Source organism: Aythya ferina (assembly GCF_964211825.1).
Source record: "Aythya ferina genome assembly, chromosome: 1".
Classification (NCBI taxonomy): Eukaryota; Metazoa; Chordata; class Aves; order Anseriformes; family Anatidae; genus Aythya; species Aythya ferina.
The window spans coordinates 17,152,791-17,166,529 of NC_140296.1; the positions used below are offsets into that span (position 1 = coordinate 17,152,791).

General features: G+C 41.0%; 1 protein-coding gene across 9 annotated transcripts in view; it reads right to left on the reverse strand.

The window, feature by feature from the left end:
- The window catches only part of ALKBH8 (alkB homolog 8, tRNA methyltransferase), a 57,925-nt gene that overhangs the window by 20,411 nt on the left and 23,775 nt on the right, over positions 1 to 13,739 (reverse strand). For all 9 annotated transcript variants that reach the window (XM_084507045.1, XM_084507041.1, XM_084507044.1 and 6 more), the window contains exon 7: positions 12,745 to 12,815. In XM_084507045.1, the coding sequence (XP_084363171.1) occupies positions 12,745 to 12,815 (71 nt within the window). The remainder of the gene's footprint in view (positions 1 to 12,744; positions 12,816 to 13,739) is intronic.

Sequence of the window (13,739 nt, forward strand, 5' to 3'; positions counted from 1 at the left end):
AAAGGCAAAATCCTAATCCTAGTGGTTTCCAGAGGGCTCAATCTGCTCACGATTTAGAGCCAAGACAACCCAAGGAATCAGTTCTGTACCTTCAAATACATCTCCTCAGACTTGTACTTAATGTATTACTCCACGTCCTGAAAGCAAATACTCCCTCTATTTACACATTTAATGCTATACCAAATGACCACCAAGAAACCACTGAACAAGTCTTTTCAACACAGACACAGATGTTCTGTAATAAGCACAACTTTATTATGCAAGTGTGATGACATTTACAGAGTTCTAGCATGCACATCTGTGCACACGCTGCTCTGGTGTATCCACTTTTTTTCCTACATGTGATAAAAACTTGTAAGATCTCAAAAGAGATTTTCAGGATCTCAGTAGAAAAGAAAGGATTTCAGGGCTCAAAAAGAGTATATCACCTTTTAAAAATCAATGGTCATTTATAAACATATGTGGAAACACGTTGTAAATCAGCTATTTCCGTGTTCCTGAGGTTACAAATACATGTGCAGAACTCTTCATCCCTAACCTTGTTCCCATGCCACCCTACCTGTACATTTATCATCCTGTCATTGACAATTATAATCTTTAACAGCAAGCTTTCTGGAGCAGAATCAGCGTGAAGGACTGTGAACAGTGCCTCCACATATCATCAATAATAATCAATACAGGACAAACCAGTCCTTGGCTGAGTAAAAAATACTACTAAATGTGGGATAGGAAACCCTTACAGTAATGAGACTCATTTCCAGAAAAGAGGACCTGAAATGCTTACAACTGGGGTGATACTCACACCACTTACTAGTGTAGCACAGCCCTCCTAGCTGACATAACACTCCAAGTCCTTCCAGGTTCAGGATACTTCATGGCATGGATAAAACACGCTGCATGTTCATCATCCAGTACAGTGGAAGATCATCTTCCCTCACTCACCACAAACACCAGGGTTGTTCATCAAATCCTACTCTCCTCTGCAGGTCTCAGCTTTCTGCTTGTAACGCTGTGGTACAGGAAGCCAAGGTAACTCCAAGCAGTAGGGTAGGATTCAGCTCAAGATGAAGACAACTACATTTGTCCATAAACTCTTAATGCTTACATTAAGGTCCTGTTAGGGCACTGGAAGCTGTGAAAGCAGGTACTAGGTGCCTACATTAGCATAACCTGAATCACTCCCCAGGCTGGCCTGACTCAATCCCCATTGGTATCAGTGGAGCTCAGGCATGAAGTGCACATGTACACCCATTCTTGCAAACATAACATTTTAAGTGTCTTAATCCTGGACTCAATACCATTGATGACACTATTAAACACAGCACTTAACAGTATAGATTCACCAGATGCCTCAAGTCTGTTTAAAACAGTCCTGCCTGAATTAAAACTTCTTCCTGCGCTATCATCACTATGAACTTGCCCCCTACACACTGAGGAAGTAGTACGTAAACAGCCCGGTGCTGAGCATCTGTAATTCAGCAGGATGAAAGGATGAATCTGCTCAGCCTGAGACTGAAGCAAAGCTAGCCACTCTCATGACTCCATCTAACGACAGTCCCAGAGACCACAACAATAACAAAGAACTGACAGAACACAAGACATCCAAATCCTGTTTTTTCAAACTAATTCTTGCATCATACCTCACAAAAGAGAAGTAACAGGTTTGAACTAGAAAAAAAAGTAGATTTCAACTAGCTCTAAGGAGGAAATTCTTCACTCAGAGGGTGGTGAGGCCCTGCCACAGGTTGCCCAGGGAAGCTGTGGATGCCCCATCCCTGGAGGTGTTCAAGGCCAGGCTGGATGGGGCTTTGGGCAGCCTGGGCTGATGGGAGGTGTCCCTGCCCATGGCAGGGGGTTGGAATTAGGTGATCTTTAAAGGTCCCTTCTAATCCAAACCATTCTATGATTCTATTCTATAATTCTACTATGAATGTACCACACATCTGAAATATACATATTATTTTCAAGTAGGTAAAACGAAGAGAAATAAACATACTTTGATGTTTGGATAGGTGTTGTTCTAATGCTGCTGATTTTCCTCACAAATACCATATATTTCTTCTCTCATACCCTCAAACTGCTTCACTTGCTCAATGAGTGTCTTCACATACTGCAGCTGGAAGTTATGCACAAGGGCTCTACCACAGCATCAGCATCTGGCCATGAATTTACAATTGATGGCTTCCATGCACATGTACTGCAGAGAGGTGTAAGCTCTAAGAGAGGAGGAGGAGGAGGAACGCTGCACAAGGAACTCTGAAACATGCAGTTGTCCCTGCCTTCAGCTGCACCATCAACCTAGGTTCCCTGCAACACTCTCCTGCAGCCCTAGCAAACAGACCAGAGCTTCACCTGCCCTTTCCCAACAGGCTGCCTGTCCACTTTCTGCTCCTCTAAGAGCACAGCTCTCTCTGCCCCCACACAGAATCTATCTGTCAAGTGTAGTATCAGTATCACAGGATTGATAGCTTTGGTTCCAGCACACTTTTAACCTCTCTAAATTGCTAGTTCCTCACTCAAAATTTCCAGAGTCAACTCCACTGGATAAGAGCTCTGTGGAGAAACTATTAAAACACTAAACACAGATGAAAAGAAAAACAGAAACAAAATTGGTGCAGTATACAAGATGCTCACAGAGTATAAAGGCAGGCAGAGTTCAAACCCCATTTGCTGTACTTACTGGTATTATCTAAGTCCAGGAGTGACAATATACCACAGCAGGAGCTTAACAAGTGAAGCTTGTTTCTTTGCTTATAGACTACTTGTGATTGTTATTACTGTTTGTCATTTCTACATGAAACTTGCCACAGTCTTAAAATAGGCTCCTGCAACAATAGCGATGACATCACCACCTAATGAAATTAGATTTCTCTATTGAGTTCCAGAGCTGAACTGCTGCTGAAATGCAACAGCTAAAGATAACGACTTTTTAATGCCCTAGAGCTCAGTCTGTTTGCTGTTAATTTGTGGCAGACACCAGGATTTCATTTCATGCACCAAGTACCAATCTTCTAAAAATAATGTGAGGAATAAGAATAACTTCCACTGATAAATCTCTTGCAGAGATTAAAAATTCTTAAAAAAAAAAAAAAAAAAAAAGAAATGAGTAATTCTACTCAAACAGAGGCTTCTAAAGGCAAATATAGCAGAATAGTATTTAAAGAATGACAACCTAAAACTTGGCTTAAAAATAAATTAAGCTGTAAACATACTAATTGTATTAGTTTTCTTCTATTACATGATTACATTTTTCACAGGAATTAATAGTAACTTCATACGGTTAATCCAACCCACCACAGAAGAGTAGTTCATGTATCATAGTGAAGGGTACATGGGAGAAATGAAGTGGAGCAAGAGAAAAAAAAACAGACTTTAGTTTATAAACAACAATATCGAGTTATAATCTAATCCATTTTTTCAAGAGTTTTAGCTAACTTTGTACTTTATATGATATGAAAACCAATTAGAAGTTTCTAACACAATCTATGGAATTGCGAGACAGTTTCTAGAGGGTCTCTTTGATTCCACTGAAAAATTCAACCTATGTATTTGTGTGTCATAGCAAAGCATCAGCAGACAACTGAGAACTGGAAATGAAATAACGCTGCCTCAGCATATGAAATAAGCACACTACAAAAAAAGCAAATAAGTTTGGAGATAACATGTGGCATTAAAACAAAACCAAGTTGATAAAGTGATTACCTAGTTCTCCTTCATTATTTAACAGCTAGGACTGCAGTCAGATAATCTTAAACCCTATTGCAGACTACAAACATTTTAGAAATGTGTTTTCCTCACAGTTTCTTACAATCAAAACAAAATCCTGCTAAATGGAACCATGCCATATTTTTCACAGCATATCTACATATTCTTCCATGCAATACCAAGTGAATTTCATTTTTAAATTATATCATCCTAACTGCAGTTTCTTTTGTCTCTCATTCCAGCAGTGGACACAAGTTGATGTAACTGCCCAGAGGAGGGCAGGACAAGAACATTCTTCCCACATCCCCTTCTCAACACTAGGGACTCAAAGAAAATGCAGGATTCTAAAGAGCAACCAACTGGGTGGAAGGAAGCAAAGTGATAGGAACCAGGAGGAGCTGCAGCTCTGCCTTCCTCTCTCAGCAGCCAAAATAATGGACCACATGCAAGAAACACAAAACTGCTACAGAGAATACAGTAAGACAACTTCCCACCCTAGCAGAGCCAGGAGAGAGACCTCAAGTCACAGCACACTCTGCATATTCCTACAGCAATCTAACTGTGGTCTGCTCTTCCTCAGGGCTGACACAGGATTTTAGCCAATTTAAGAGCAATCAGGTCTTGCAGCGTGGGGAACAGCTTTACAGAAATGCAAGTCAGACGACACGTTTCTTTCTTTCAGGGAAAGGAAGGGAGGCTGGTATGACTTGTATCTTATCTGTGGCAATTCTCAAAACCAGGCTGGACACAGTCCCAAGCAACCTGCTGTAGGTGACCCTGCTTGTGAAGGGAGAGTTGGTCCAGATGACCTCCAGAGGTCCCTGCCAACCTCGGCTATTCTACAAATCTATGCAATATGAGTCCATGAATCTGATAAAGTGAAGATGAGAGATAAAGCTTTCCAGAGCTATTGGCCCAGTACTGGGCCCACCAGTAGTAAATGCCAGATGTCTGGGACTCACCACAGGAACAACTCATACAAAAGAGACACATGGAAGTTGGAATGTCTCACCAAGATGGAAGAGCAGAAAACTACATACAAAACTTTAAAATACGGGTTCTCTCATAGTTTAGCTTTGATTTTGTTCCTCTGATGTAGCCAAGGAGGTAGTGGGGACGGTAAGATCTCCATGCTCTGTCTCATTTCACAGCAAATTACTGTCATGCAGCTTCTACAATGAGAAGACCTTATAAACAACCAATGCTACAGGAGAGTGGAAGGAGGTGATTAAGTATTGCAGCACAGACTCCCTCTGAAAAATGTACATGAAAGCGGGCTTTCATGACCCTTGCAAAGATCAAAATAACTGATCAGGTGGAAATGTCAGTAAGACACCTTGGTATCTGTGAACAGGATCCTGTATGAAAAAGGTAAGGCAATATCCAGCACAGAAATAAAAACTCAGAACAGTTCATTTACTGAATATTCATCTTTCCCTGAAAACACAGTAAGACTACTATAAAAATTCCCATGAAGGGCTGTAGGCATTGTTGCTTGTCTTGGAGGGTTCAATTCTCTATTCATTTACATCAGGAAGCTCTCCCTTGATTTCAGTGGGTCTTGTTCACTTTGTTGGGATCCAAGTTCAAATAACAGTATGCTGTGGAATGACGTGGGCAGAAAGAGACACACAGGACATTTATAGAGAGTAAGCATGAAGAGCATCAAGCCATTATGAAGCCTGATGCATTTAACTTGTGGTGCTCAGGACAAATTTCGCATGGAGAAATTCTTCAGTAGTTTTTAAAAATGAGAAACTACTTTAAATGGTAAAAACTGCTAACTGATAAATAATTAAAAATGCAACCCCCTTTGGGTTTCCAACTAAATGATACAGAAACTGATGCAAACTGCTCTTCTTCAGAAGCAGATGAAATCCATGACAGTAGGTTATAGCTCAAGAAACCTGTCTTACAGATCTGAAAAACACACTACTGAGCTTCACAAATACCACCACAATCATTTGAGCAAACCTCTGAACTCAGCATTAGATCTTAGCAATTCAAATGAATGTCTTCCATTCAGGCCAAGAGACGTTTTGGTCCTGCCAACCCAATCTCATTTTTAAACATGGATTGCTACTATTACATTTTCACCCACTACAATTATGCTGCTAGCATGGACAGAGTTAAAGCTTTGTCTTAGAGCCTCTATCAGAGTAATTCCTTAAATGAGTTAAGATGTTTTGTGCCTTCCCCTAAAACTGAATCAGCTACTAACCAAAATAAGCAAAATATGACTGAGACCACACAGTTAACACAGTACCATCCAGTACCTGCCTACCTTGTTAGAGCTCCTGCAAGAACTGAAACAGGTACCAACTGTCAATGGCTGGATACAGTCTAGGCTTTTGAAAGGCTTCTGATAAGATCTGTCAAGCAGCTTATTACAGACCAGCGGCTGCTGCTACAACAGCTACAGATTTGTGTTTGTTCACCAAGACAGATTAGAAATAGATTAACAAATAAGAAGTAAAAGTGCAGGAATAAATGGTCAATTCCCAGCCTGGGAGAAGAGTAATAGCAGGGCACCTCATTCTATCAGTTCTATGACTACCACTGGTCATTCATATTTCAAAAGATCTAGTGGAGTACTTCTTTGTAATATCACTCTGTTTTCAAGGCTTAAGAGAGTCATGACTTTTCTTTACAGATCAAGGCCCTTAATATCTGCAGGCTAGGGCATGATGGATGTGTGTTCAGATGAACAGAAGTCAAACAGAAGACAGGGATGATCCACGCCCTCAGCCTCACTGTTTAACCTTGAGCCATATGTCTGCCTCGAAACCCTGAGGCTTCCCTTTCACAGAAGTTAGGAGCCTCAGCAGGGCATCAGAGCAGTTCTCCTTGGTGATGTCAGTTTTCTGCTGGGACAAGGCACAGGGACTGGAAGTAGAGTAAGGCACTCAAGGGGCAAAAGCAAAAGCTAAGGAAAAGAGAATGACAAGCCTGTGATTTTCATATCAGGGACAGATATTAGGGAAAAAAAGAACAGAACACCAAAATTAGAGCACAGTGCCAACATAAGACACCCCTCAGGAAGACTACAACTGGCTTCACCCTCTGGCATGGGGGTAGTCCCCTGCGGCCTCCAAGAGAATGAGGCAGGGCTGATAGGAAGAGGGAGTGCAGTGTTATCACCTGCTATTGACTGGGGGTGAGATCTGCAGCCAGGAAGGGAAAATTCCTTTCTGAGTTTGAGGCTCTCACAGTGGCACTTTCACAGAAACATTACCTCTGTATTTCTAAAACTCCGATGAATCAGGGTTTACATAACAGCATGTTAAATGGCAAATTAGGAAAGACAGAAAAACAGAGATCTCAATATTGATCGAGCTCCTGTTGCAAGCCTTCAAAGGGAAATTTGACATGGGTTTTGACTAGGATTTTTTCAAGGCAGCTGCAAACTTGGCCAGGCTCCTAAGATGAAATATTGTGAAGTTACGTACCTTTAGAGACACCAAATGGAAGCACTGAAAATAACACCCAAATCAAATCAATATAGAAAATTCTTACCAGAAAGGACTATTCCCTGCTTTGTAGCACTCTCTTCAGATTCAAAGACACAAGGATATATGGTTTACCATTAAACTTAATAAAATCACTTCAGACTGATTTTACCCAACTACCTTTCTTTACCCACTGTGGCAACTTCTGAATTGAAGAAAACTATATCCAATATCCTAACATCAAAACTGACATTTATTAATATTTTTTGGAAATCAGCTCATATAAAAAAGGGTGAACGTGATAGTTTATAAAATGTCATTAGAAGCCCATAGAACATTCTGGAAGTCTCACTTCATTCTGCAGTTCCCCAGGAGATGCCAAAGAAATAGATCAAAACCCAAGAAGTGATTACCCTGTCCTGACACTCTCACCTTTTCTGGAATACTGTGGGACAAGACACATCACATCTCACTGCTTTGCCTTCAAACTGTATAGTGGTTTGTATAAGATAGACAGAAGCCCAAAGTAATAGTGACATTTTCTCCTTCAAATCATTTAATGCCTTGTAAACTCCATAAAGCACAACATACTGCAGCAACTAGAACAAAATTGAGCCCCTTGGTTTCACTGCGCCTCTTGATAGACCAAGTTGTTCCATGCGACTAAGATGGGAATGAGAATCTCACACCTCCATTTCTGCCTCATTTCATGGAAGTTTAATAACTTGGATTGCTGGAGGTTATCTGCTATACTACAAACGCAGTGTTGTGAAGAATCACCCCCTTCTCCAGATTGTTCGTATTTTTAAAAGTACATTCTAATGCCAACAACTATTCCTTCTTCAACATAAATGAATTTTGCAGAAACAAATCAGACTTACAATGATTCCCCTAACAGAATAGTACAAAGTGCTTTCTTGCTGGATAAACTCATTCTGCAGAGGAAAAAACTGATTTCAGTAGTGTTTCAGACTGCAAGGTAGCACTGACGGTGGCAGTGGCACTAAGGGAAGTAGGAGACATGTCAGTGGTGGTGTCCTCTAGGGGTCAATACTGGGGCTAGCACTGTTTAACGTCTTCATTAATGACCTGGACGATGGGACTGTGCCCCCCAGCAAGTTTCCAGACAATACAAAACTGGCAGACTGACCAATACACCAGTGCTGCCATTCAGAAGGACTTCACAGAATCACAGAATCACAGAATTTCCTAGGTTGGAAGAGACCTCAAGGTCATCGAGTCCAACCTCCAACCTAACGCTAACAGTCCTCCACTAAACCATATCCCTAAGCTTTACATCTAAACGTCTTTTGAAGACTTCCAGGGATGGTGACTCCACCACTTCCCTGGGCAGCCTGTTCCAGTGTTCTTTTTTTATTAGGGTGGGCCACTCAGGAGGACTATAAGGAGGACTTAGGCTAGAGAATCACAGAATCACAGAATTTCTAGGTTGGAAGAGACCTCAAGATCATCAAGTCCAACCTCTGACCTAATGCTAACAATTCCCACTAAACCATATCCCTAAGCTCTACATCTAAACGTCTTTTGAAGACCTCCAGGGATGGTGACTCCACCACTTCCCTGGGCAGCCTGTTCCAATGCCTCACAACCCTTTCAGTGAAGAAGTTCTTCCTAACATCTAACCTAAAACTCCCCTGGCTCAACTTAAGCCCATTCCCCCTCGTCCTGTCACCAGGCACGTGGGAGAACAGACCAACCCCCACCTCGCTACAGCCTCCCTTGAGGTACCTATAGAGAGCGAATGGGACAGACAGGAACCTCATAAAGCCCAACAAAGGGAAGGGCCAAGTCTTGCACCTGGTCAGAAATAAGCCCAGGCACCATCACATTTTGGAAACTGGTCAGCTAGAAAGCAGCTCAGCCAAAAAGGATATTGGGGTCCTGATGAACTTGACCGTGAGCCAGCAATGCACTCTTGTGGCCAAAAAGGCCAACAGCCTCCTGGGTTGTATAAGGAAGGTCACTGCCAGGAGTTCAAGGGAGGTGATCCTTCTTCTCTGCTCAGCAGTGGTGAGGATGCATTCGGAGTACTGTTTCCAGTACTGGGAACAAACTGGGCTCCCCCATATGAGAAACGCAGAGACTTACTGAACAAATCCAGCACAGGGCCGCAAAGATGATGAAGGAGCATCTTTCATGTGAAAAGCTGAAAGAGCAAGGACTGTTCAGCTTGGAGAAGCTTCAGGGGAGATCTTATCTATGTGTATAAATACCTGATGGGAGGGAATGAAGAAGAGGGAACCCAACTCTTCTCAGTAGTGCCCATGGGCAAGACAAGAGAGAATGGGCACAAACTAAAACCCATGAAATTCCATGTGAACATAAAAAAAATAATAATAAAGTGTTTTTTTAATTTTTTTTTTAATTTATTTATTTATTTTTAACTCAGAGGTCAAACACAGGATGCTCAGGGACAGTTTTGGAGCCTCTATCTGCAGAGACAGGCTAAATGCAGTCTGACAACCTGCTTTAGCTGACCTAGCTTGAGCAGGGCTTGGACTAAAACTCAGGAGGGCCCCTTCTAACCTAAACAATTCTGTGAAGATACCACATGAAGTCTGTAAACCTATGCTGCTGATTACTAAGGCAGTAGGCTAGGAAGGCACTCATGTTTAGTCCACTGGTCTGCCTCAAACTCCCTTTTCATATGCCAAGGCATTTATTTCAATTACTAGTTACTAGAAGCTGCCTAACTCAGATCCTTGAAGGACAAGCATACAAACAATGGGAGAAAAGTTCTTTCATGACTTAACACAAGAATTATGAGGCTTTCTGATTTCTTTTTTTTTTTTCTTCTGAAGTGTTTGGTTAGCCAACTTCAGAAAAAGGTTACACAACTAGTTGGGCTGCAAGATTTTTTCTTTATGACACTCCCTATTTAAACGTGTGCATTTCCTTTGGAGAAGAACACAGAAAAGACTAGACATAAGGCTTTATGTTTTGTTTTTTTTTTTTCCAGTAGGTTGCAGCCTAACTTATTCCAGTGAAAAAAACCATAAAGTCACACTACAAGGAGAGGAACAGAGAAAACACAAGAGTCAGGATTTGCTGACGTAAATGCTACTCCAATTACTTATTATCAGAGCGTATACATTTTATGAATTGTGATGGGAATAGAGTTGCAGGCTTTGAGAAACTCCTGAAACAACTCACGTATTACATTTTTATCTGATTTTAAAATGTAAACAGCAGTTGCAGTAAGTACACAAAAATGTATTAAAGAAATAAAAAGTTATAAAAGTACCAGAAAGCAAAGGCATCAAATAAAGCAGCATTTTCTGTGCCACTGGCTTGTTTTACTGCATGCGTGCTTTGATTGACTGAATCTGAAAAGTTCATTGATAGCCCATTAGGAAAAGGCACTGAAACTTGGACACAGTCTGTTAGCTCCCAATGTCTGTGTCTGAAATATCTATAAGCGGCCAAAGTCTAGCTGTTTCCCTGATTGAATTATATACATTCCAATTTTTAACAGCACCATAATCCTCCAGGCAGTCCTCTTCACAGAAAGGTTTGTATTTCTCAGGTGATTAAAATCACTCTGCTTTTGGCCATCTGTTTGAGACCATCACAAAGCTACGTTGTAATATAATCATCTGGAAATGCACTGCCTATGGTGCCTTATTGATGAAGTAAGAGAGCATCCAAGTGAGAGTCAGCCTTTTAATTGAAATGAAAAAGGTAAGAAAGCCTGGGGCTGCAGAGTGAGGCAGAAAAGGATGTGAAATTACAGCAGCACCAATATAGGTTTTATAAAGAAAACTAAAGTAACGTTTTCACTCACAAGGTCAACATAGGATTAGATGTAAGGCAGGGTCATCTATCTATTGCTGCTGTGCTGCTCTACATACTCAGCATGTATTAGAAAATTAAACTTAGGATTGATAAATTGCACAGAAGATCAATTACAGCTCTTTCTCTAGAGAAATTGCATGAAGAAATGGATGTTCTCAGGTACTATCTAGCATGGAGGTGCTGACACTGTTAAAAGATACCACTGCCATTGCACAGATCAGAACACACTGCCACAAGAAGTGTGGCCACACTGCCACACCAAAACAAAATGAGTGAAGACTACTGACACTGTTTGCAACACCATCACACCTAATTTTAGACTTTCCTACTCTAATCTGATGCTTTTCTTAATGTTTTCATGGCTTAGATTAACAAATGCATCCATAACCTGTCTGAGAGGACAACGCTGACACTGACACTTCCCTTTCAGGGCATCAAGAACACAGAAGTGCCACTGCCACACACAATATTGGGAAGGTTACTCTTCCTCAGACTCACCCCTAGTCCCAGAAGTAACACATCCATTTTTTTTTCTTGAACGTTTTTTTAAAAGTCGGTGCAAGAACCCAGATTAAAGATGCAAAGAATGTCAGTGCTCATAATAGCCATGGTCCTCCCTCTGCCTAAAGAGTAAGACAAACCAAGAGAAACAATCAAAGTTGCTGTTTCATAACAGAAGGACACTGTCTATTGGTATGCAGGTACATCTAACTCTATATGCACACATATATATGCACACATCTGTGTCCTCTACACACCACTGCCAGAACAAAGCAGCAGATCAGATTGTCCTCACACAGGGTTTGCAGCTTTTCAACAGAGAAAAAAAAAAAAAAAATCAAAACAGCAACAAAAAACACTAACAACAAAATCAAACCTCTAATACCCACTGCAATGACCTTTTGTTCTTAACACTGTTAAACTTCTAGTTATCCAGTGCCATGGGAACACACAGCAATATATACCTTCCCTGTAACAAAAAACACAAGGTCTTAATGGAAATAGGCCATGCAGCTATGTCTAGAATATGAACACCCTCAGGAAAACATAAGAAGGTGCAATGGCCAACTAGAAAAGACTCGCTGCAGTAGTGCTTAAGGTAGAGTAGGTACCACTAAATTTGTGAAACAGGGTGGCACAGGTGCAGCACATGAATTTCAATAGAGTAGAAGTATGGCCACTAACTAGAGGATTAGATGATACAGACTGTTCTCAGCCCTACTACTGGGACATCGTATAGCTTCTTTCCACTTCACTGTTCTTACACTTCCCTTCCTACTCTTTGCCTGCACCACCTGCACATGTTGGAAGCTCTTGAGATCAGGGCCTACCTCTGCATGCATCATGACTAGCTGAGTAGGGTTCAGACTTTGACCAGACCCTCTACAGGTCTGCCCATTTACATTACCTTACTGTAAACACACTGAATATAAATATTGCAGACCAGAGGGAACAGGGGATGGCACAGGAAAAAATGGAAGTAGAAACATAAACAGGGTATATACTCCCTAAGATGAATACAAAATGAAGGAAGGTCAATGCAGCACTGGATGCTAAGATTTAAAAACAGGATATCACTGGCAAATCATCCAGTGACAACATCTCATTGCAGTTGCTTATTTAATTGGCATATCACATTACCTTGCATGCTTGAGATTGAACTCAGATGAGTGTGAATAGACATTATGCAAAAACAAATTAAATTGTATTAAACAATATAAAAATGAAACTTCTCAGTAAAGCATCATCAAAATATATACAGAGATAAGTTTACCTCAGCTCCTAAACTGAGAGAGATTATTTCATCCTCAAAAGCAGAATGTGTATCAATATGAGGAGGAATTCCTGCGCACAAAAGGAAAAAAAGTTGTTATAATAACAGAGGGGTATCTCTTCAAGCAAACTCTATTTACATGGATGTCCTCTTCGAATGGGCTGAACAAACAAAATTTATAAAGGAGCCTTCCAAAACAATTCAGGACAGGATCAGCCCATCGGATTTACATGCCCAGATTAGATATTAACCACACAGCTAACCTAAGTGTTCTCTATAATCAATGGAAATACCTAGAAGACAGTTCAGAGCACCCAAAGGCCTCACTCACCCACTGAAGACTCCTACTGGTCACCTTGCTGCAGCAAGCACCTGAGATCATTATGCTCTCCTCTTGGCTTAAAACTAACAGTTACATTATGCTGGGCGTCTTTGGGCCTTAGCTCGTCTATGATCATGCATTTCTCCCTCAAACTCTTCCCCAGGAAGGAATCACCCCAAATACCCCTTGTGTTGCTAAGCAAATGAAGGCGCAAAGGGTTTCAGCTTCAGAATTAGGACCTACTACTACAAACAGATACTGTCAAGGTCAAACCCTGCCCCTCCGCTTTGGAGTTCTCAAGAAAAATCTACACACCGCTGCTGGGCTAACCCCTAGGTAGTAATTCTTTCTGGGGTGTGTATGAGTAACCACATGTATCTGAGAATTTCCAAAAGGACAGCGATTTCTTTCTTTCTATTAAAGAAACTGCCATTCCCTGCAGCCCATGCCACATATTTTAACACAATCAAATTTCTTAGTTGAAAACATTTTTTCCTAACACTGTCAGTCAGCTCTACAAAACATCATTCTACACCAGATTTTACCTCCAGATATAAATAACCTGAATTTCATTCATTTCAGTGAAAGCAATACTCTTGTTTTATGGAGGCCAACATTTAGTCTAATAGAAAATCAGCCAGACTTGAAAAGCAAGGACACATATCTGCTTGTG